Below are 24294 nucleotides of genomic sequence, written 5' to 3'. Positions count from 1 at the left end.
AGGATTAATCATATAATTAATAATTAAAACGTAATAAATCTCGAAGTTTACGACTTTCGTGTATAATGTTACAATATAACGTATGGTTTTTTTATAAAATATTTACATAGTGTCTAGACAAATCATCTATATATTTCTTAGTGACATTTTTATCGCCTTTTCATAAAAATACTTTTATTAAAAACTATTCATAATAAAACAATTCAGTGTAGAAATAATATTTTGTACATATAAAAATATTGTTTGTTTTTGTTTTGGGATGATTAAAATACATATAAATCTGTAGCATTAAAAAGTGATCAATAATTTTAGAACATTTTTATGCGATTATAAAAAAATTTATGTTTAACAAAGACAAAATATTGCTGCCATGTAACGTGAGAGGTAACTGTATAGAATGTAATATATAAGTCTTAGTAAGTGACTGATTAATTAGTATGTTGGAAGACGGAATGTTTATAATAACAATCGAAATTAATTTTCAATATCTGAAATATTGAATCATTATAAAAGTCATCTTGCTTTCAGAGTGTTAAAATACAAAAATAAATGTTTTCTTCAACAATAAAATTATTCAAGCGTACATCCTAATTTCTCTTGCTAGAGTTAATAAGGTATTTGCAGCAATGGGTAAGTAAGTGTTTCTCGCCAGAAGCATCGTGATGCGTGGGAGTTGTCGATTCACGTGTGTATATATCAAGACCATACTGTCCTTCCTCTGGAAAGCTTATCGTGAATGTTACGACATCGTCGTCTGTCACCAAATGGCTCACGTACTTTGACAATCGTTTCTCTTCGATGCCATTTTTGTGAAGAGTCGCCATAAAGTCGGTCAATGGCCGCGACATGCGAAATTGTACCTCCAACTCACGTCCCGCAAATACCAATGCTTCCTGAGATATTTAAAAAAGAATTTAGCTGGTAACTCAAAACTTCCTTTCACATATTAATTCTACAATAAGACTCACTTGATGGGTAATCGGTACAAGTCCGAACAATCTCGTAGCTTTTGTTGGTCCCCATTCACCGCTCGCGCAATCGGGTAATGGTACCATAACAGTTTGCAGCTCCTCGCAAGCAATTTTAAATTTGCATACACTTTTGAACTTCATAGGTTCGCCTGTCAAGTATTCCTTTGGTGTTACAGCATTGGCGAATACGTCGAGAAGAAAATCACCCGAACACGGCGCGTGCACACGGAAAGCCACTAAATTCCCAACAACAGACTGTAATAAAAATAAACAGATTTAATACAAAGTGCTTTGATATAGTTTAATTCACTATGGCAAATATAACAATAAAACTAGCTGATTACGAAAAAATTGTCGTAAAGTTATCTGAACTCTAAAACAAAACTGTTGTAGAATTTTATCATTGGACCAATTTAATTCATCATCAAATTCATTACTACGATTGCAACACAAGCAATCGATAAAAAAAAGCCTATGATTTGATGAATCAGTCGGTAATAATAAAAAAGAAATTTAACAAAGTGTGGTCGATCAAGTATAAAAGAAAAGACTCACTTGCATAACGAATCTCTTCAACGAGACGCCGTCGTAATTGTCACCGTCGCTGTCGTAAAACTTGAGATTATAATGAAAGATAAGGGAGGATTGCATATTGGCAGGCATCGCTATCCTAACTGTTGCTGCACCCGTTGCATCGGTATACATCACCGCATTGGTGTTAGTGTCGGGGAAGTATAACCCATACCTGTGCGCACGTAAAAAGTTACACGGGGTAAAAGATATTTACGTGTAAATATCAGGCGACTCGATGATAAATACCTGAAGAAGAGCGAGCGAACGAACGGCAATTCCTCAAAGTCTTTGAGGGAAATGGGTTGTTTAAGTAATTGCCACTCCTCTTGCAGCGGGAAGAACTCGTAGATAAACTCGCGGGGATCCGTTAGGAAGTAGTGGTCGTCGTACTCGTATCTGACAAGAAACAATTATTGTGAATATCCAAGCCCACCCACTGATGAACTGCTAGTACGCTAGCGACTTAGGTGATCGCTGAATAATTTTGAATCAAACCTCAGACTGTCGCTCTTCTCCTTCGGCTGTCCGAGATGTGGCACCTCTTTGGCATTGACTAAATGCCTTGCGCCCCAATTGCACTGTACGAACCTCCACGAGCCAGCGACATAAACGGCGTTCCAGCTGTTTCTGAAGCGATTATCCTCGAATCTCACACCGGGTTGGTAACCCGCCGATTTACTGTATCCCTTGATCACGACGCAGTGTAAACCGGCATAACTGCAAAGTCGTTTGAATAGAACATGATAAGATTCGGTGCCGTGTTTGATTCCACGGAGAAGACCCATTGGGGTATCGCCACGTAAATTCTCGTCGAATTGCATCGTGTTCAGGTTCTTCACGGTAATCCAACGGAAAATCGTGCGTGCTTTCTCGATGTCCGAGCCGCATTTGCTGACCAATTGGCGAACCAAGTCTGTGAAGGTCTTTTGGTCTTCCTGAGCAACCTTTAAGATACACGCGATGAATTAATTAGATATCGGACATTGTTTCAGCAGTTGAAATGTCTTTTTAATTAAAAATTACAAGTTAATAGTTATAGTTTTTATCGTAAACTGACCTCTTAAGAGGTCTAATGCAAGAATTCGTTGTATCTTTTTCAGACCACAAAGTTCCAGTATGCCACTTACGTAATTTTCTCAAAGCGGACCGCCAAAAGGCTCAACGTTAAAAATATTACATTAAAAATCTATCCTATTTAAAGAACAAATTATAAAGCCTTCCAAAAATGTCGAACATCTTTCTCGAGATTCTTTTTCCGTCTAATTTGTGGAATTATGATTTCGTATAGTTGCACATCGCTGCATTTACGGCAGATAATCATAAAATTATAATAAAAGAGCTTTAAAATATATAAATACACTGAAAAACTTTATAATTTTTCATTTATACAATTTTTCCAATTTCGAAAGTTTCATGAGATATGTAAAATGTAGTTATTTTGTCGTACACTGCAATAGCATTAAACGAAACTTTTGTCGAACTTAACATTTTTAGTCATGAAAAATTACGTTGTCTTTATTTCTATTAGAATTTTAATGATATTTATGATTGTTTACAGGGAAACAAATTTATAAACATAAATTGCCACTCAGCGTTGAAGATTTTTGCAATTATTATGACGATAATTCCTACGGTGAACGCTGAAAGGAAAGTAACCTTCTACAAAGTAAGTAAGATTGACGATTCTGCACGTTATATTCTTTTAAACTATTGTTTTTTGTTATGGAGATTACAAAAACTTTGGCTATGTGTATTTATTACAAATGTACGTACTAGTAATAAATATATGCTGTTCTGCTGAATCAAACTAATATTCATAAATTACATATTTTTCTCTCTTAAATTAAAAATTTCGAATTTCTCTTAGTGTATGATCTTAAAAACTACTCTGCAATATCATGTATAACATTTTTGTTGTTCACGTGTACAAGCTATTCGATCTAATTAGGCCGATTATGGTCTTGTATGATATTACTATCTATTGACCCACAATTTGCACTTTTAATTAATAAGTTATATATTATCTAATAATGAATCAATTAAACTTCTTTTTTATAAGAATTTGTTTGAAAAGTTATGATTGCATTTATAGCATAATGTTTGTATGTATTTAATACCAAAGTCATTGTCAAGTGTTGAATGAAGAACTTGAAAAACTAGTTGAGAGCAAGTGGAAATCCGTATATCAATTTCAACTAAAAAAATATTTACCAATAAAAACTTTTTATATTGATGCAAATTTACAAAAGGATGTTATTGTAGGAATAAATACTGTAAAGTTAATATTAATTATTAAATCAGGGAACTTAAAACGGCCACTATTTTCTCGAAAAACTGAAGGACGAACCCAACGAAGACATATAAAAATCTATGTTGCGGTGGTAATAGTATACATTACGATACAAGTGCAGAAAAGTAGATTCGGTTCGCTCGAGCGTAAACGCCAGACGAGACGAGAAACTTTTTCCCCAATATGTGCCGTACCGTATTTTTTAATACGACGTATGGAAAGTGCGATTTTCAACGCTCGTTTCCTGCCGAGCGCGCGAGAAAGACGCATTTTGCGCACGGAGTATCAAAAAACTTGCTAATGCTGTTGGTTATCCCTTTAATTGTGATTCTAAACTACCAAAAGTTATTCAGTGATTTATGGACAAATCCACGAAACCTATAATTTTTTATCAAAGTAAGTGGAATAATTTATATAGAAGCACACTGCTAAAACCTATTCAGACATGTTTTTTATAGCTTATAAGTGATATAACTACAAAAACAAAATTTCCACGACAAAACCTCGAGTAACAAAAATATTAAAGGTTCCGTGGGTTTTCCCTTTTTATCATTGTTAAAATAAACTAGTTATCAAAATTAAAAAGTTATTCTACAGAAATGTTTTACTTAAAAAAAAACTCTTTTAATTTTTACAATTCATAGGTCTTATTACTGCTCATACGAAAACTCACAAATTCGTAAGATTCAAAATAATCAAAGCGTTTTCTTCTGAGTATTAGAATTACTAATTAGAAAAATAGTAAATTGTTCGAAAGATCATTAGATCTTCAGCACCGTACAATCGTAAAAAGAAAAATGTGATTTCATTGAAATCTCGTGAGCATTAATTTTCTCATACGGGCACAGCAATAGAAGATTTTATTCTACGAACAGTCATAGTTCTTGATTGATAATCCTCGATATTCGTTTCATAAAAAAAATCATCCTTTTGTCTTTGATTCATTACATTATCCCTCGGCGTCTCATTAAAGCTTTCGCTCGAGCAAATATTACAGATTCATACTAAAACTAGGAATCCACAATAGAAAAATATAATAATTCAGCGAGGCGGTGCTGTGCGTTTTACTTTCACTAACACAGCAGTTCTTTACTTTTACCCGCCGCATTGTTATTTCGCATAATTAGTAGGCGATAAATAATCAACTCTAATTAGAGCAAACTGCCATTCTGGATTTTTCATGCAAAATCGCGATTCACTCTCTAACTAATCTATCAGTTTGCTGCGTATTTTCTAATGATTATTTGCAAACTTTCACATTTGTTTTATTACACATTTAACTGTTTATTCAGTTAATTAAGTTACAACATTAACTTACCGAAATAGCAATCTGATCTATATCAGCAAACTCCAGAGGATCGTTATACAAATGATATTTAGCGAGAGCAGGTGGATGTGGTGGTGGTGCACGCGATGGATATGGACTCGGTGGTTGGCCGTGAATATAATCGACGCCCTCGTCGAGATAGAGACTCTCTTGTTGCATGTACTCGCTACGCGCTTCATTAATCAACTCCAGCATCTCGGAACTTTGCTTTTCCACGAGTGCCGCCGTCGCCGCCCTGTAAAAATCCAAGTTCAGTTTAGGTAATCACATCGAGGAGCGAAGCCGAAATCACGATGTACCTTTCGTGCTCGAGCATTTTCCTCGTCAGGCTCTCCTTCTTCTTGTCCCTGCGCAGCGTCATATTCTTTTCCAGATCCTCTTTCTCTTGTTGGAACTGTTGCGTACGACCTTTTCGCTCCCATTTCTCGGACAACTGTTCGAGTTCCTTTTCCCACTCGTCCTACACGCACACAGATACAGATCATTTAGAATTGTTTTCTCACTCTCACTTGGATAAAAAGAAATGTGTAATGAAACAATAAGATAATTACCCGGAACTCCTCGCGTATTCGGCGATCCTCCTCCTCGCGATGATGCGCAAACTTCCGGTAAAGGTCGTCCTCCTCTTTGCGGTGCTTCATTTCTAGTCGCGTCTGCTCGTCCCTGTCCTGCAATTTCAGCCAAAAGCGAAAGTTTGTTTCTTTTTATTATACCGTCGTCTCTGTTGATGTGGCGAGTGTACGCCTTTGCGCGATCATTAATGCCATTCACCGTAGTTTCTCTTGTGGCCTAGTGAAACTTGTCAATAGCTATCATTTCGCTTTTATTTTTTCGCGATTTTTGTTGTTATTTTTTATTGGGTGACTTTGATTGTTCAATTGAACGACCATCTTTCCTCGTTACTTGTTTAAGCACCTACGAAAAATCTCAAGAAAACAGTACAAAGAAGAAAAAACATAACAGAAAACTAGGACACGACTCTTTGAAACGGACCGAGCGCGCGTTGCATCTTCCGCCACCACGCGCATCATAAATAACGTACATCGTTGCGTCACGGACCTGCACGCAAACGCGCGCGCGCGCGAGCATTTCCCGCAGCCCAGCAATAAGTGTATCCAATTTTTTTCCACATTCCAAATGATGCTCTCAGCTTGATAGACTCATTATACCGCCCCGAGAGCTTTGCAGTGAATCATCTTGAGAGCTATGCGCAATTAGATTACGTATGAGAGTTACTTTGCCCTTTTCCTTACAGCGTGAATATGATTTATTTGGCAACGGAGCTCAACTAGACGATGATGATATCAACGGGGAAGTAATTTCAAATTCAATTCCACCGTCAGCAGTTTCGAACAGATCATTTCTAATTGAATTATTGACGCGGGTTTTTTTTTTTACAGAATTGCAAAACAATTAAGCGTGGAATATCATGTCACGAAAGTGCCTACAAAGTATTATCGACAAATACAATGAATCCTCTAAAAATCAAAGACAAAAAAACAAAGACAGAAAACAAGAAAAAGCCTAATCCATCCATCGCTGGAGAGGTTGTTGTTGGGTTTTGTTCCCGCGCGCGGTGGCGGCTGAATGAAGCGCACGAAAGAAGAAGAAAAAGAAGAAGGATGACGTTCTAATTAGAGCTGCAGGCGCGTGTACGGTACCGCAAAGCGGAAGTGATTCCGCGGCGGAGCGCGGAAACGCGAGCTGCTGCTTTCCCTATTTCTCTCCGACGCGATTTCACGTGCGCGCACGTGTGGATTGTTTCGCTAAGTTGTTTACGCGCCCGTAAGGTTCTTAATTTTTTTCATCCTGGCTTATGATACAGGACGACGAAGATTGGAATTGAGTTGTTACGCGTCCTGCAGGAAATAATGCGTAACGCGTGCGTGGCGCGTTTAACTGTAAAAAAAATGAAAATTGAATCGTAACGACAGTTATGATGCGCGGAACAAAGAGGATGCGTATGGTAAGAATAATTTGCGAGGAGAATTGAATGAGCAGAAAAGGAACGTCGTAAAAAGCAACGCTTAGGCGAACTAACGTCCGATCATTGCTTTGGAAAACCCGCGTGAAAATACGGCCATTGCTCCGAAATAATTGAGAACTCTTGCGACAGTTTCCATACCCAAAAAATAAATAAACAAATAAATAAAAACAAACAATAGAAAAAAGGAGGCAGCAACAAGAAGACAGGAGGAAACAGAACGCGAAAAATAATCATTCTACGAGAAAAAACAGCCTCACACGAAGATTCAGCAAACCGCCTCTCGGCCACCAATCACTCCATTTGCCAGGCAATTTGCGTGCAGCAACGGCATATAATACAAAGTAAAAACTTTTTCGCGCGGGAAGAAAGAAAGAAAAAAAAAAGGAGGCTGGCCTGTTGGCTTCTGCCACGCACTATATGCGCACTCGCGATTTCACGCTTAACCGTAAATCATTGCAAGAGAGGGAGAGAGAGAGAAAGAGAGAGAGAGAGAAGTTTGCCGCTGTTAGGAAGAAGAGGAAAAACACAAGCGCGGCTATTATCGAAGCGCCTCATCGTGAGAGCGAACATGCCTGATTTCGAACTTTGATTTTCAGACGAAGCCGAGGGAGGACGTGCGCCACGGGTTGCCTTGTCTGCCTTGGAAGTCATTTGAATTCTGGAGCACGCGGTTTTATCATTCTTCTTGCTCGTCGCGATGCGCAAATTTTCCCTCCGCGTCTTCCTTCTTCCAGCGTAGTTCGCAGTTGTTTATTTGCGTTACCGTTACGGCGCTTGTGTTATCAGCCGACACAGTCGAAATCAGTCGGCTGCGTTTACGGACGTACGAGAAGCTTTAAAAGTTGCCTCGCATCGGTAGGTCGATTTTCGCAATGCAAAAATCGCACGAGCAATTTTGCGCGTGGGCATACGGACGAGGCGAGTTGCGAGCGAGCGGTTACCAAAGACCTTTAAAGCGTTCGCTCTCGCGCATTGTTTCGTGCAAAGTCAAAGCAGCAAGAAAAAATCGTAGCTCGAAAAAAAAAGAAAAAAAAAAAAAAAAAAATAATAAACTCGACGCGAGATGCAAACACTCTCTCGTGCCAAGCGGCAATTACGTCATTTCCATACCTCTCGCATCGATTACCGTAACTTGCGCTCGAGCATGCACAAGTTTGAAGGAAACTCCCTAATTGAAGGCTCCGTCGACTTTTTTATGTAGGTCATTAACGTCCTCCGGTATTTGCACAGTCGACGTAGATGTTGTTTTTCATAGTCGAATGAGAGAAAAAGCCATAAATATTTCTGCGCGATGACTTTCTAAAACGAATCGAGTCATAAAGATCTGTTATCACGGCGACGCCTTAATATTATAGCCGATATTCCACTTTCCCTGCAATTAGTTCTGCTGAAAAATTAACATACTCGACGGATATTCATCGCTCCTCTTTTCCTCGTAAAGACTGTGATGCAAGGCATCGAAATTCATCGTACGCGCGAAGCATGAAAGTATTCGAGTATCAATATTATATATGAAGCGCGAATGTGTGCCATACCACTTGACATCTTGTGTAGAGAGGAAAACTTGTTGTTCACGGCCATTAATCAAATGCGATATGTATTAGAATCTTTAATAGATCTTATGGCCGCAAGGAACTAATTAGAGTGTAAAAATTCCTAATTAACAATTTACTCGGCTCGTGTTTCGTGGACCATTTCACGGGAATCTAGAAGTCTTTTGGTATTTTAATTGAACGTATTTCTGATTAGACAAACACGTGCTATGTTACTTAATCTGATTTTGCTAGTTGCGAATACATTATGTTCGTAGTGAAACATAATATAGTCAATAAGTTAATTGTGACATTGCATGCATTTAGAACTCTTGGGAAATATTGTTTTTTCTATTTATTGTTATGAACACGGGTGTACTTAATTATAAACATAATTTGTAAAATATACTGACACAAAATGCACATTGTTGTATTTATTTGATCAATTAACGTGCTGATTTTCTACGTCTCTAAAGTATTTGAAAACGCCATAGATAAAAATACTAAAAAATACTTTCTAATTAAATCGTTCAATTAGTCACTACATGTGGATGTTTATTCATATATCACATAGAAAATGCAGTTTTTCTGTAACAAGGTCTTCTGCTATCTATGTTAATCATTCGGAAACTAAAAAAAAACTCTCTTCGGTATGTTAAACACTAAATAAATTTAAAAATGCGATGATAAAATTAGATCTATTCTGACTGCTGCATAAAAGTATTATCTTCTCAACACCGACATCAAAAGATGGCTATCTCCACTTGACAACTCGAGTAATTGCCAAGTAAAAAGACAATGACAACTCTTAAGAAACTGGCATGTTCAAAGAATAGCACGACGAAAAAGTCAGGCGTGGCATTGTCGTGCAAAAAGAAGCAGGTTAAACGAATCCGCTAAAATCGAAAAACCAATACAACAACTGCTTTGTTTCTTCTTTTCTTTTCCTCTTCCACTGGCGCCATATCTTTCTTCGCTCGGCTATATCTTCTCCCGTTGCTTTTTTCGTCTTTCTTTCGAGTGCAGAATAAGAATTAGGGCATGACGAGCGGCGGAGCTGAGCCGAGTGAACGCACGCGGATTTTCTTCTCCGACCTAATAATGCCGCGAGCGCGAGTCATCGTCGACGCTTCTGCGCCCGAACCCTCATTATTTCGCCAGAGAGGCCTCTCCTTATAATGCGGCGCTGCTATGTATTTGATCGATAGCGGGCTCAGATTATCTGTGTTAATTAATTGCGCGCGAGAAATTTCAAGCTTGCGCGACGTACTCATTTTTCTTTATTATTATGGCGATTACGGTAGAATTTTTTTTATGCAAAATTCATCATTCAAAATAAATTGTTTTTTTTTTTTTTTTAAATTCTAACTTTCTTAGCAAAGTGTACCGGATATTAATATCTAATGACAGAACTTTACCGTCTATTGGATAAAATTTGGAATTACTTTGCAAGCACCAATGTAATGAAATAGATGCCTCTAACGCTTCTTTTACGGCTATTCAAACAATGATTTCATAAAGACGAATCAATATTTTATCTATAAAAAGTAACAATAAGACTATAATAAAAGCTGATGTTGCAATTTCAGAAGAGAAAAAGCTTTCCTGGACTTTTTTCACCCTACCTAACACTCCAGAAAAAGATAGCCAAATAGGCTATAAACCTCACGCCACGTAACAGAACCGCGCGCAAAAATCGATTATAGACGCCGAATGCAATTTACTCCTCGCCCGGCGAGTGGCTCTTCTTTAGCTTATGAAACCGATAACCTAGGAAATCGATTCGCTTTAATTGATTTATTGTTAGCACGATGGAGAATAAAAGAAAAGAACGGAAATTGTGCGCAGGATTTCCGCTCGATCGTGTCTCTGCGTCGATGCTTTCATGCGGTTCGTTATTTTTTCCAAGGGCACGCGCCAGATCGATTCAATTTCTCTTTTATCCGCGGACGATCGACGACTTTATGAGCAGAGAGATGAATTTGATTGACGTACGTGAGAAAAAGCGCGGAGGATGATTTTAATGCGCGTTAAAAAAAAGAAGAAAAATTGGCTTGATCCGGCACACATAGCGTACAAATAATGTCAAATGGCTCACACGTGCTATTTTTTTTATGTAAGCTATGCAGTTCTGAGAAGGAAAATTCATTTTGAATAGACCCGTTAAAGAACCGGTCACAAATTGCCTTTGTACGGTACGTTACTACGACTTATTAATAGACAATTCGTACGTTACGTGCGGCTTATTAATAGACAATTCGTATTAGTTAAAAATAACTTTTTATCAAAAACCATTAATCTTGCTCGCAAATATTAAATTACACTGCAACAACTCAGCAGAGATTTTTTTCTCGGCTTGTTCTCTATGGATTACATATATCACTCTAATGAAAAAAAGTTTACAATTACGTTCAGCACTATACTTTATTCGTAATTTTCATTACACAATGAAACCTATAGTTTTCGCCTACGTAATTAAATTATCCGAGTGAAAAAGAAATACAACGCGAGTTCTTTCACTATGATCGTTTACCATGACATAAGAGTTCGAAAAAAAGGAAAGGCGAATAAAATATGGCATTACCAACGGAAGTTTTGCATGATTTCATTCACTGGTCGTGTCGCATCGCATTCGCTCGAACCTATCAATTTTCTCATGTGCAACTTTCGATCGAGCGTTGTGTAATCTTCAATTTCACTCCGTGCTTTATCATGGAATAGTTTTCTAAAATTTCGAAATAAAAGATGCTGGACCTGACTGAAAAATTGCGCCTCGTCGATGCAAAGCAATTCTAGGACCACGTCGACGAATTTCGTAAACAAGTCATCAGAAATTCGGAATTAAATGAGAAATGTATAACCACACGCACCAATCGATCTTTGAAAATGGCAGAAGAGAGTCGCACGTCCGAGAGCGTTTGTGTCGTAATGGATTGCGATCCCGTGAGCCCGCAACTGGGATCGACCGAACATTGTTCATTTCCACGCTGAATACCTCAATCGAGTCTTCAGATAAAATTAATTAAATAAAATAATTGCGAACGAGGACAATTTTGACTTCGCGAAACGTTAAACGATTGCGGATATTCATATTTCAAGCGCTTCTCGAAATACGCAAAACGGCATAATCAATACAATATGGATTTTGGAAAGTCGGTTTGCTATCAAACTAAAGATGCGGCAGTCAGGCACGCGTCCCGATTCAATGGTATTTAGCGAGACTTGGATCCGCCTCTATATCTAAAAGAACGTAATTGAAAGAAGTTAAAAAAAATATGACTCGTCTTCGCTGTCTACGTGTGATTTACGGCAAATAAGGGAAGTCTAACGCAAAACCAACGTCTTTTGCTCGACGGCTGGAAACTATTTGCACAGGTCTTTTGTCAGAGAGTCATTTGAATCCAAATGGTCTCGACATACGCCTGCGGAAATTTTCTACGTTGAAAGCTTTCTTTCAGACGAGTGTTTGCCAATGGCGAAAAGCGCGAACGAGAAAAAGTTATTATTCGCACACGCGCGTATACAGCAGGAATCCGCGGCTGAAAGTCACAAGTAGCCCCTGACATCAGCGTGGTACTGTCAGTAGACGTGAATTTCTTTCAGATCGGAGTTGCCTGCTTCGGCTTCGGCGGAAATCCAAGTCAATATGACAAGTGTCGATTGCATTGCAAGATGTCAGTCAATTCCAGCCCCTATACGTCCGATTTCAAGTTCAAATTCGCAAACATCTTGCTTCGAGTCACAAAAAGAACATCATACAAGCTTAATTTGAAACCGCTTTAGCAGCGTTCGTCGTCGTCTTTGTATAACGTGATGTTGCTGAAATTACTACATTATGCTACTAAGGAGTATAGTAGACAAAGTACGAACTATGCGAACAACACACGGTGCGCACTTTGTTCATTGTAACAATTGTTTAGATCGTAATAATTTTAACTAGGTGTTCTAATATGATTTATTACAGTACATAATAATTTTTATTATTTGTCGTAACGAACTTTTCAATATCCACGTATAAAAATTATTTTATGGCCATAACAGAAATTAATAAAAGTCGAAGAAATTTTATAGTGACTCGAGTATATCCCACTATCACTAAGTTATTAGGTATTAAATTTTACTGCAACTATAGTAAATTTTATTATACGAATCTTTCAGTATGATTATAATAGCAGCAATAATAATATACTCGAAAGTATTTAGGAAAATTGTACGTCAACAGCAACTTAAATCTGATCATGTTTAATTGCAAAAATGCGCTTGCGTACTATGATTGTTCAACTATGAGTCATCGGATGTAAGTGAATACCAATTTTTATCATCCCGAATGAAATATAACTATGTACGTTTATTTTGAGGAGCTCACGAGAGTCCAGCTACAAAGCAGCGGAGTTGCAAAAATGCGCATGAGTACTATGATAGCTCAATTACGAGTTATCGGATGTAAGTGAATACCACTTTTTATCATTCCGAATGAAACATAACTGCGTTTATTTCGACGAGCTCACGAGAATTCAGTTACAAAGCAGCGGAGTTGGATTTATTTTCAACGTGAACGCTGATAATGTTTTGACGAGAGAAATCTGCAGTCGTTCATCGTTGAAAATTGCGAGCATAAGTTCGTCGTCCTAGATGCTGACTCATACTACTCGCGTGCTCTTGCGTTGGATAACAAATATCGAAACAAGAATGCGGTTATTCCAAACTGAAACGTGTATTGATTGCTGCCGATAGACGTTATAATCCACGCTTGTCAAACAATTATCCGGTGAGTACTATTATTTATTTGCGTCATAAAGTAAAATCTCGTATGAGAAATTAACAGAAAATATTACAAAGAAACTCGTGGAAGAAAGAAATAATTATTTTGCTGATGACACTTGGAGCAAAAACTTGAGTTTGTAAAGAACTGTAAGATGGACTTGTTTGGGGTATTGATAAGTTTGCTGGACATATTATCTCACTTAGCTGCCAATTTTGATTGCTTTATTATGAGAAGTCAGTTTTCTTCATTTTTTTTACTGCAGGAGAATGTTAAATTTATTTCGCGACTTTTATTTCGACATTCAAATAAACATTCACGACCAGGCTTAAAGAAAAGGGTTGTAATTATTATTATTACGATTGTTACATAAATCATTCGACGAAAAAAGTGCTTGCATTTAGCTTATAATGTTTCATCAAGAAAGCAACGTGTTATTGAAAAAAACAAAATTGGTTCTTCGAATCGAAACTCACGAGTTAATCCATTCAACAAAACAATCACCAAAAGCATAATCGACGCAAAACGAACGGGCGAATTGTAAAACGCATTCGTATTCGCGGCGCGGCCACAGCGTCGTTATCCGCGCGATCAATAGTAATCAAGCTGGCGCGATCTCTTTCACACACACGTACCGTATCGGCAAAAAAGAGAGATCGCGGGCGCGCGCACTTTCCTCCCGCGCGTTAACCCGGTGCACTAGTTGCCGCTGCATACGCGCACGAATAGCAGGTGTGTCCTCTCTTGCTGTCTCTCTCTCTCTCTCTCTTTCCTTGGCAATTTCTCTCCACGTGGCGATGCTGCGCGCACGGACACACGTGTGCCGCAGTACCAGCTGCATTACTTATGTATGCGCGCGCACTAGAGTACCAAAGAGGGTATGTACGTGTGTGCGTACACACACTGACCCCCTTTCTCGCGCGCTCGCCAAGAGCCGCCGCGCGCAAAAGTCTTCCGGGAGACGGGGACAAATCGCCGCGCGATATTGTTCTCGGCGACGGGTCGATTCGTCAAACGCGTCGATCGCAACGTTTCCCGCTGAGAGTCGAATTGTCGACCCGTCGGCACGGTTTCGAGATGGCAGCCGCGGCCTCGCGTTATCGAGAGCGAGCAGTCTTGACAACGAGCATCGCGCGAAATTTTTATCCATGCGCAAAACGCGTCGAACGCGCGCACGCGCCGCCAGATAAAAATCTCCGACTACGCGCGTGCTGCGCTAAAAAAAGGACAGTTCCGACGCGAACTCGCGCGCTCGGCGTGAGAGAGATCACGTGCGAAGTATCTCCGCGCGGTGACTTTCGCATGTAACAGGTATGTTGTATATAGCCGTTGGCTCGATGAGTAATCGGACGGGTTCAGCGTACCGGTAAATCTAAAATCCATCAAACTCTCTCTCTTTCTCGCTTTTGATGAGAGCAGCAACCAAAATAATTCGAACGTAATTCGTGCGAGATCATAGAAATAACGCTGTATCGATAAGTCGACATTTCGCGCACGCACGCGCGCATTTCGTAATTTCCGCAATGCAGGTTTTTCATAAGGAAATGCGGAAGCCGCGTAATTCCCATACGCGCACGCGAGTCTGCACCTCGACTGTACTCGCGGCATATACTTTTTGCGAGCGTTGTGAGACACAGAGGATGGCTCGTTGCTTTAGGAGCGAGACATTTGTCAGTTGGAAATTGCCGCGCGATGATGTAATTGTTGTTAAGTGAGTTTTCCGGATTTTCACGCGTCCGCGTACGAGAATGAATTTCGCAAACTAGCAGCAAATCTCGCTGTCGACTGAAATTACGTGAATTTCTGCTCAACTCGACTAAGTGAGTTTCTTTATCGCTCGGACGATTAATTCGAACTCAACGTCGTACTCCGAACGGGTAATCAGAAAATCTTTGATTTTCCCATATCCAGCTGACAATCAAGTCATTAATTTCCAATCAGCGCAACTATGCGATGCTTTAATAACCTGCTCTGTACTTCAGTACACCAATTACACGTATTGACCCACGCGATTTTCACGTAGAAAATAAAAGGCATTTCCACATAGCAGTAAGATTGAACAGGTGGTATAAGGGACACGCCCATACGGGTAATATAACTGTATTTCACGCACGGATAATGCACGCGGCTTATCGATAACAGCTATATATACATCTCTCAGCGGTAAGTAGCCCGTGACGCCCGTACGTATTATATACATGTGTTTACAACCCGATTGTTCTCCGGATGATATTACATTAGAAAAAAGCCACGGCTAAATTGGAAAATGATACATTGTTTTTTTTTCTTTCTTTTTTTTCAATGGATCGCTCTTCAGTGTAACACTTTTCGGTAATCCAAGTTTTTTTGTCGTTGCTCGTCCCGCGACAAAGTGCTTTCCATTTAGTATAACGATATACGACACATTCAATAAAATGCCTCTCGACTCGATCGCAAGAGATTTCAGATGGATCTTTCTTTCGAAGTGAAATTCAAACTGCTCCCTCGACTTTCTCGAATGCAGCCGCGAGAAGAAATTGATAAAGAAATCGTGATGGCAGCATGTCCGACTTACCAAATAGTAATCGATGGGCTTCTCTCTAGCTTTGCTGTAGCCCTTTTGGAGCTCGGTCTGTTTGAGCGCGTGAGCGATGTGCAGCGCCGAGGCATCGAAACGCCCGTACTGATAGCCATCGTGATTGTGATGATGATGATGATGATTGTTGTAGTTGTGTTGATTCTGATGAGGCGACGACGAGTGGCATCCTGGCGATGATAAGTGACTGTGACCGTTCGTGTGCCTAGTCGGCGAATCTGCGCTGTCGTAACTGTAACGAAGGGACATCGTTACCTCAAAGATTCACACGAAGAAAACGAAAAGGAATTTACCTGTGGGGATAAACAGGTCTGGGCGAGCCGCCAGCGCGAATTTGCTCGTTGACGTAGCCACTTCTGGGTACGTTCAAAGCACTTCGAATACCGACGCTCGAGCCGTCGAGTGTGCCAGGTCCTGGTTTTGGTACGTGGCTGCTGCAGTAGACTTCTTTGTCATTGATTGTGTGCTGGTTGTTGTAGTACGTCTTGAGCGTCAGCTTCGTGCCGCATATCGCGCACTTGAAGCATCCCGAATGAAAGAACGTGAAATCCTTTAATGGACCAACGCGATCTACTTGGTAGACTGTCTGCTGGCAACGCAGACACGTGCTCTCGTAGAAATTCGGTCGGTACATCTTTGCCTTCTGTCCTTTCAATTTTATCACGCTTCTGCAAAGTTTCACCAGAAAATATTCACTTGTGCAAATATAATTTTTATAGTTGCGAGGACAATTACCGAGCAAGCAAATAACGCTAGATCTGCCCGATCATAATTTTAAGAATATCGATATAGGCCGAGCGCTCTGACTCTAACTTATGCTAATACAAGTAAAAGCTCTTTGCAGTAGGCGCAGTTTTCATTCATAAGAGAAACTGTAACGATTTTACTTTTAATATTATAACTTAATACGAGTGTGTGAGAAAGACATTTTTATATGAGATTAATGTAATTATCGTTTTATTTGAATGATGCTACCGAATATAGAATAGTTTATATATATATATTAGAGTAACGGTTGCTCAATAGTGCGAGTTGTTCTCTGGCTACACAGCAACTGCTTCGTGCATAAGTCCGCGTTGACCTCTTGCCTCAACAACGCTAGCATGTTTTGACTATGAGCCCTGTCGACTCCTGCTTATGGGTTTAGCCAAGGAGGTACTATCGCTAAAGCGGGAACTCGGAGTCGCGGAGGCTCATAGTTAAAATAACCTGATGGTGCCAAGGCAAGAGACTTGTGCATAAGTGTTGCCGTCATCGAATATAATGTCTTCTTCACAATTGCGTTTTTTTCTTTTTTTTTTTCATTTTCAGCGACTTTCTCGAAAAGCGTAAAATAAGCGATAGGTAATACTTGACAAATGGACGCATGTATCTCAAGGTCATACCGGCATCCTCAACTGTCTGTCGAAACGTTAAAAAAAGAGAAAAATCGCTGAGGAAAGTGTATCGCCGGCTCCATTTCCGAATGAAAGCCAATCGTTCACGAGAAAGCGATAGCAACGGAAAGTCTAAACAGATACATTGAGTGACAGATCAAGGTGATATACGCATATGTACAGCTACAAGGTCACGGTGGAAAAAATTACTGCAGGCTCTACATATGTAAGGTGAGCGCAATGAGTTCGCGGACAATGCGTTTTCATTGGAAAAACAAGTGGAGAGCCGAGTATGGACTTGAAATGTTTCGATGCTATATTTGTATAAAACAAGTAAAATTTGGACTTTACAATTATGCCTCATTGTTTTATTTTTGTTTGCAGATAATAAATGTGTAGCAAACCAAAATTATGAATTTGCCATGTCGATTTTGTATGAACAATTAAGGTTATCAATGATTCTAATACTTTACATTGTAACTCAATGCCCAAAGAAAAAAATTGCAAATTTAAATTAATTATCAATAAAAATACAGAAAAAAAACTAGTTTTTACAGTTTTTGAAATCTGGTTTTTCTTCTTAATCAACCTCAAGTTTGACATTGCATTTACAAGATTATAGAATGACTCATGTAGATAAAAAACATCCGGAGTCGTAGCTAACATTAGCTCATTTCCTGTGGAAGAACATTCTAAGGATTAAGTTGATTACACTATATAATCATAGTGCGACACGTAAATAAAAAAAATAAAATAAAATCTGTCGAAACGCGTTCCATTGAAAAAAGGTAGCAAGGGCATGGTCAAACCTTTCATTCGTAATACTTTGCTTCACCCACGCCCTCAACAATTAACCTATTCACAAGCGAAAGAGACACGCGAAATATATCAATGACGTCGTGGTTGGCTAATTACTCGACTGCTGGTTGACACCCACGCGACGGCGGCGACGCCCACGCGGACTTCCTCGATAGATCTTTCCTCTTTACCTCGCTGCCTGCCTAAAAATGGATAATCGCGAGCCTATGCGAGAGCCAGATGCCATTACGACACGCGCCGCGGCCGATGATCCTTTCTCAAGAGCTGCCGTGGGTGGCTTGTGGAATTTATCGCGTGCGTGACTTGGAGCGATATCGCCAATTTCATCGTTGTCGCGCTCATTAAAGACAAGCCAATGTCAATGAGCACACAATTAAGGAATTGAGTCGCGACAACTGGGGCGCAAGCGGAAGATCGTGCAATGAGTCACGCGGCAATCTTTCAAAGCTAAACCACGCGCGAGTGCAGCGTCGAGAGTGCGCGCAATATAACGAACGACCTGTCTAATTTCAAATTCATCGCGAAGTAAACGAACGGTTACGCGCGTCGAATCAGCTCGAGCTGCATAATATATAAAGGCAGAAGCCATAAACCAGATGAAACTTCCCATTATATTCTAATGTTACGCACACACGCAGACAGAGCAAAGAAAACCACATCCTCGCGCGCTGCGCCACGTCTCAACAATATTTATAGCAAAGGATTTAACGGACAAGGCACATCTATCACCTTCTACGCGCGTCTATTTATAGAGTACGCGTGTATCCTTGGCTGGAAGAACTATCGCTACTTTTCTTTTCGCGCAAAATATATATGTTTGTGTGTGGATCAACCTTGTTTACATTACGTACGACCGACGACCGCAAATAAATCTCGCACTGCAAAACTCCACCTCTGGGGCTCGAGAGCTTCGATTACTTTCAACTTGCAGGCCACCTGTCGGCGATTTTCGCACGCCGATTTCCCATAGGAATGCGCGCACGATTTTGTATTTTCCTTTTGGGGGGAGCGGTCGAATGATCGTTGCGCAACATGCTCTTTTGTGTTTATGGACACGTGTCGGTCGAGAATTTTTCAAGTGGAATTTCGCCTTGGAACTCAGCTGTCCAGCCTGAGACGTGTGTACACGACTAGGAAAATGGTGCGCGCGCGAATAGGGCAATTTATAGGGTAAGCGATAAGATTGCTCTGCCATACGTCAATCCACATATTGCCTCGGTCAAATGTATATTTCAACGTCGATCGACAGATGAAAAAGTGGAAATAACCGAGATAATCGAGAACTCCACGGCTTATCTTTTACTGTTCTGGCAAGCTTGCTACTGGATCACATTGCACCGTGGGTCAATTCATCAAAGCGCAGTTAAGAGTCAGTTAGAACATTTTTCCCGAACATGCATAAAACGGCAAATAAAAAATTCACTCTCATCGAACATTCCTCGGCCATAAACATTTTCCCAGAAGCCGGACAAAAAAAAGGACAAGCCTGAACAACAAAACGCACTACATCGGTGTGCGAGAGAGAAAGGGAGAGGCATTTAGCGCCTCCGGTCGTATAGACACACCTTTGGCACATAATAAGCAACTCGAAATCTCAGAAACGTTATTACGCTCACATGCAAAGTCGATGATGACTTTTTTTTCATTGTCGTGAGATTTATTGGTCGCAGGGTTGATTTACGGCTGTGCGTTGATTATTTATCGCGTGAAATTTTTCATACGAGTCATTGGAAACATTTTTTTGTGGGCTCGACATAGTTTATTGTAATACTTTGCTTCGTATACAGTGATGGGACATTTATGGCAAGAATCTAAATTAATTTTATCGATTCTGTCTAGAAAGCATTAATTAAACGCGATAAAAGTTGTCTGGTATTAAAGGCCATTTCGGAAATTGTTTAAATAGTTTGCCCTTTTTAGGATATTGCTATAAATGCTATATTTTTCACCGTTATTGAAATGAATAATTATCCTAAGTTAATTAGTGTAGTCGTAAAAAAGGATTAAGACATTTTTACACGAGGAAGACGCATTATATCACTCAATTTTCATTTATATTGCAGAATCATCAAATCTAAACGTAACTACTCGAAGAAAACAAAAGTGTCGCACTACCACATATACATATTTTTTTCCTACAAACTATGACAAGTAATTATGAGTTCTATTCATAGTCGTGAATATACTCCAACTCCGACATGTATACGCGTATCTACAACGAAAACACAGTCATTTAACATTCTCGCCAAATCAGAGGAATCCGATAAAAAGAAGAAAAGAGACCGCATTCCTCGTCTGCTCCAAAACAAACCTACAATGCGAACACCACCATCGTCGCACACGAAGGAGAAAAATATACAGTTGGCTTGGCTCGTAATCAAAAATCCCGATCTTAATTAGAAACCCGTGGAAAAGCCACAATACACGCGCGCGCGTACGCAGGCAGTGTTAATTCAATAAAAGCCATGCACGCGCGCGAGCACACACGTACAAAACACTCTCGTAAGTTTTGTTCCCATGGAAGGTTATTGAGACGCGCGCGCGCCCGCCCGCGAGAGAGTACAAATGTATGTCACGAAAAATCGGTACGTACCTCGGCGAGCAGCCTGCACAGGGAGGACGATACTACGCATAATCCCGCCGAAGCCCAGCGTCGAAATCACTCGCGTGTATCATGTATATCTGTATTTGTCGCGCTTTTCGCACTCCTTTTGGCACACAAGCACGCACCAGCACCACGTCGTTAGGGAGCTGCGAATAGACGCAGCAACCGTGTTTATGTATACTCGAGACACGATGGTATTTATCTGTTATCGCGTCGATTGTGTATATCCTTTGGTGTGTGTCGCATACACACACGCACGCGCACACCTAACCTCGCACTTGCGACTTCCGCGGCGTTCTGACACGCAGCCGAGGATACGTACCGAGCGCGAGATTGTCGAGAAAAAAAGGAGACTTTAAAACAGGTGGGGATACACGGAAAGAGAGAGAGTTGTATGCGCGAAAGGTAGGGATATCTCAGTGACGGTCATGTTTCCTATCTCCTGCGCGATACCATGCAGTCTTATGTGGTATCCTTTTTCATGGTGCTGGACTAATCTACACGGCTTTGATTTGTTTATGAAGGCTACGCATTAGGAATTTGGACGGTTAGTAAATAATTAATGTGGTAATGTGATGAGGATCATTGTTAGAGGCATCCATGGGATTTTATTTCGTTTTGAACGATTTATACATATAATAATCATTTCTTGTTTATTTATTCGTGAAACTTTGTCATGATGTACACCAAAAAATATATTATTATGGAAGGAAACGGTCGTCTGTTTGCAGGCATGTATACGATATTAAACTTTTAGGTAGGTTTTACTCCAGTTCCATCATTACACCAGTTTTGTTTTTCATTTTTCCCTTGCTAATTATGAAAAACTTTGAGCCGCGCGTGATATCTTCAAATGATATCACAAAGTCAACGTAAACTTATAGAATAGGAATTAAATTTATATTACATCAATTTTAAAGTGAGCAAATATATAAAAAGAATATAACCCGTTGGACATACCTGTACAAGTATATTAAAAAAGCAATTATGCGTTTATGCGTGAGAAGATTTATTTGACCAAACTTTCTACTTATTATCTAATTATTAGACCGTTTTAACGACAAGAAAGGAAAATATTTAGCAATGAAGTCGTTAAGTAGTACCTGGCCGACTTAGTCAGCCGCCCTCAACAGTACAACCGATCGAATCAGTAGAATCAGACAGTTTAGTCAGCCACAAAATGGCATCTATTGGCGCGACGAAGTAGTATAACCAGCCGATCGATGACGGTCACGTGACCGTTCGCCAAAGAAGTCGCAGTCTCGGCAGCAAAGTGGAATACATACACTAAACGCATCAGGGGTTATCACCTTACTTACTGGCTATATGGTCAGCGGCCTTTCACGCAAGAAGACGAAAGTTTGTCAAGAGAGCGGGACATCACCTTTTCAACCAAACATATACCTCGTAATCCACTTTTTCACCTGCTCGTACACGCTGGTATGCGCTGGCTCTTTTTCTGGTCATTACGCGCCCTGAAAAATGTTATTTTGTTCGTTGTCATTTCGGTTTATTGCATGGTATTTCGAGTTTCCATTCATGAATTATTAAATTAAATGCAAAGTTGATTTCACTGATCTTATATGAAGTATGAATATAGAAAAGGAAAAATATTCATTAAATCACCTATACTTGTATAAGATATGATAAATACTACCTTGGTTTTGATGATTTTATTATTTTTATGATGTACTGTATCTCCTATGGTCATCTGATGTTGGAAAAATTCATTTCATAAAACATCGTCAACATATAGAAGTTAAAACTATGAATATTACAAATGGCAAAGACACGCAATACACTTTTTAAACCTTTACTTTAAAAAAAATCGTTTCAACTAAATACTACTTCTCAACAATAACTGCCTATTTCTTTGAAAGTCAACATCTAATACGTTTTACTGTAAAATTATTACGGATTTTAGAAATCGAGCGATGGAACGCACTATTCACGCAAATTGAATTGAAGTCTCATTTGCGTTTACATGAAGTCTAATTAAAGCCTTGTTTATACGTTAGTATAGAAAATCGAAATCAATTACCACACTTCCAAGTTTTTTATACTGCAAAAGTTTTACGCTCTGATTGACATTAATAAATTACGTGGGTTTCTTCTTGTAATTAATACTAGAAATTTCAATCTTCCGTAGGTCGCGCGATGCTCTATTAAACGCTGAAAATTTTCTGGATAATTATGTGGTTAAACGAAAAAAAAATATATTCCGCATGAATTAGCAGAAAAACTAACGACACATTTTTTTCCACTTTCGAAAATCCCAATAGGTTATTGCGCAACGCGCGATTGTGTATCCGCGAAGCGCGTGTCGGAATATTCATGAGCTTTTTTTTTGTCACGTTCGTGTGCGAAAACGGCATCTTGATCGATGAAACTGTGAGGGTGTCGATGGTCGCCAACGCGCGGATTGTTGATTGGGCGACAACTTCGGTTATGTTATTTTGCTTCTACAAAGAACTGGTATGTGTCTCATCCCACTTGTCGGTTCGCTTTTCTTTTCGCGCCTGAATAGGCGCGTTTCGTTTCAAAAGGCATTTTTCACGAATACCGATCCATTTACCACGAATACGCGCGATGAATTAATGTTCTTAGTTTTTACGACGTCTTTCTTTTTAATGATATACGTCAACCTATGACAATAATTTATTTGTATTGTTGTGATACCACACGTCGTAAAATACTACGATTCTGTCAAAAGAGCTTAACAGGCGCTTCAAAGTCATTAATGTTTAATTAAATCATTCATGAATCAAAGTCATTTTTTTAATTTACAATACATCTCTTTGGTATCAATCATTATCTTATGCTATTCACATTAATAAATTAATTATATTTTTAATTCTTAAATTGTATAACCTATTATCATTTCATATCTTTCAATATTATAATTGAAGTAAAAATATATATATTATAAGTTAGCGAATTCAAAATAAAAATTGTGAAAGGTTTGCCTTATTGTATGAATGATTGGTAGGAAATTAACATTGCAATTATTGAGATTATTCAAGTATTTTAAACGAAATATTCGATTCAAACGAATACTATCGGCTGAATAAAATATGATGAAAGATATTTATAGAAATAGTTTAAGGAACTTTCCCATAAACAATAAATGTTAAAAAATTTAATCTTTTTCTGAACAAAGCACATTTATATATGATAATTGCAAATATTATCTATCCTCTGACAAAACAACAAATTTTAGAGAGCGGAAGAAAATAACAGTAAAAGTTTTCAGCAATTCAGTATTTGCATCTTCAGGATCATCAATAGGTTTTCACGTTTTGTTTCAAAAAATATCCCGTTTTTAAATTAAAAAGAAAAGAAAATTAATCGTGCCACTACTAACAATAAGGTAACTATAGCGTAATCTATCGAGAAAATATTGTAGAGACGTAATTGCATCTAGATAAATATTACCAACGAAGATAGAGGCTTATAGAAGGACAGGTCTTATGGAGG

General features: G+C 39.1%; 1 protein-coding gene across 1 annotated transcript; it reads right to left on the bottom strand.

The window, feature by feature from the left end:
* Positions 1–129: 129 nt before the first annotated feature.
* Positions 130–21096, bottom strand: LOC131670422 (hillarin). The gene is made up of 11 exons (XM_058946015.1): positions 20806–21096; positions 16311–16685; positions 15997–16249; positions 5713–5829; positions 5461–5621; positions 5153–5396; positions 2040–2488; positions 1791–1940; positions 1527–1716; positions 969–1226; positions 130–893 (listed from the first exon to the last, which is right to left on the bottom strand). Exons 2-11 carry the CDS (start codon positions 16649–16651, stop codon positions 588–590), a joined length of 2469 nt encoding a protein of 822 aa, XP_058801998.1. The 5' UTR covers positions 16652–16685; positions 20806–21096; the 3' UTR covers positions 130–587.
* Positions 21097–24294: the final 3198 nt, after the last annotated feature.

Source organism: Phymastichus coffea, unplaced genomic scaffold (assembly GCF_024137745.1).
Source record: "Phymastichus coffea isolate CEN01 unplaced genomic scaffold, Cenicafe_Pcof_1.1 PCOF00110, whole genome shotgun sequence".
In the NCBI taxonomy this organism is placed as follows: Eukaryota; Metazoa; Arthropoda; class Insecta; order Hymenoptera; family Eulophidae; genus Phymastichus; species Phymastichus coffea.
Note: the sequence above shows the minus strand (reverse complement) of the source record. Positions and strands in the feature narration are given on the sequence as shown.

Excerpts from the sequence above, each read along its gene's own strand:
- LOC131670422 (XM_058946015.1), bottom strand. The coding sequence starts at position 16,651 with ATGTACCGACCGAATTTCTACGAGAGCACGTGTCTGCGTTGCCAGCAG. Across the intron at positions 1,941-2,039 it reads GAGAAGAGCGACAGTCTGAG|ATACGAGTACGACGACCACT; the intron begins GTTTGATTCAAA and ends GTTTCTTGTCAG. Across the intron at positions 1,717-1,790 it reads GTTCGCTCGCTCTTCTTCAG|GTATGGGTTATACTTCCCCG; the intron begins GTATTTATCATC and ends ACGTGCGCACAG.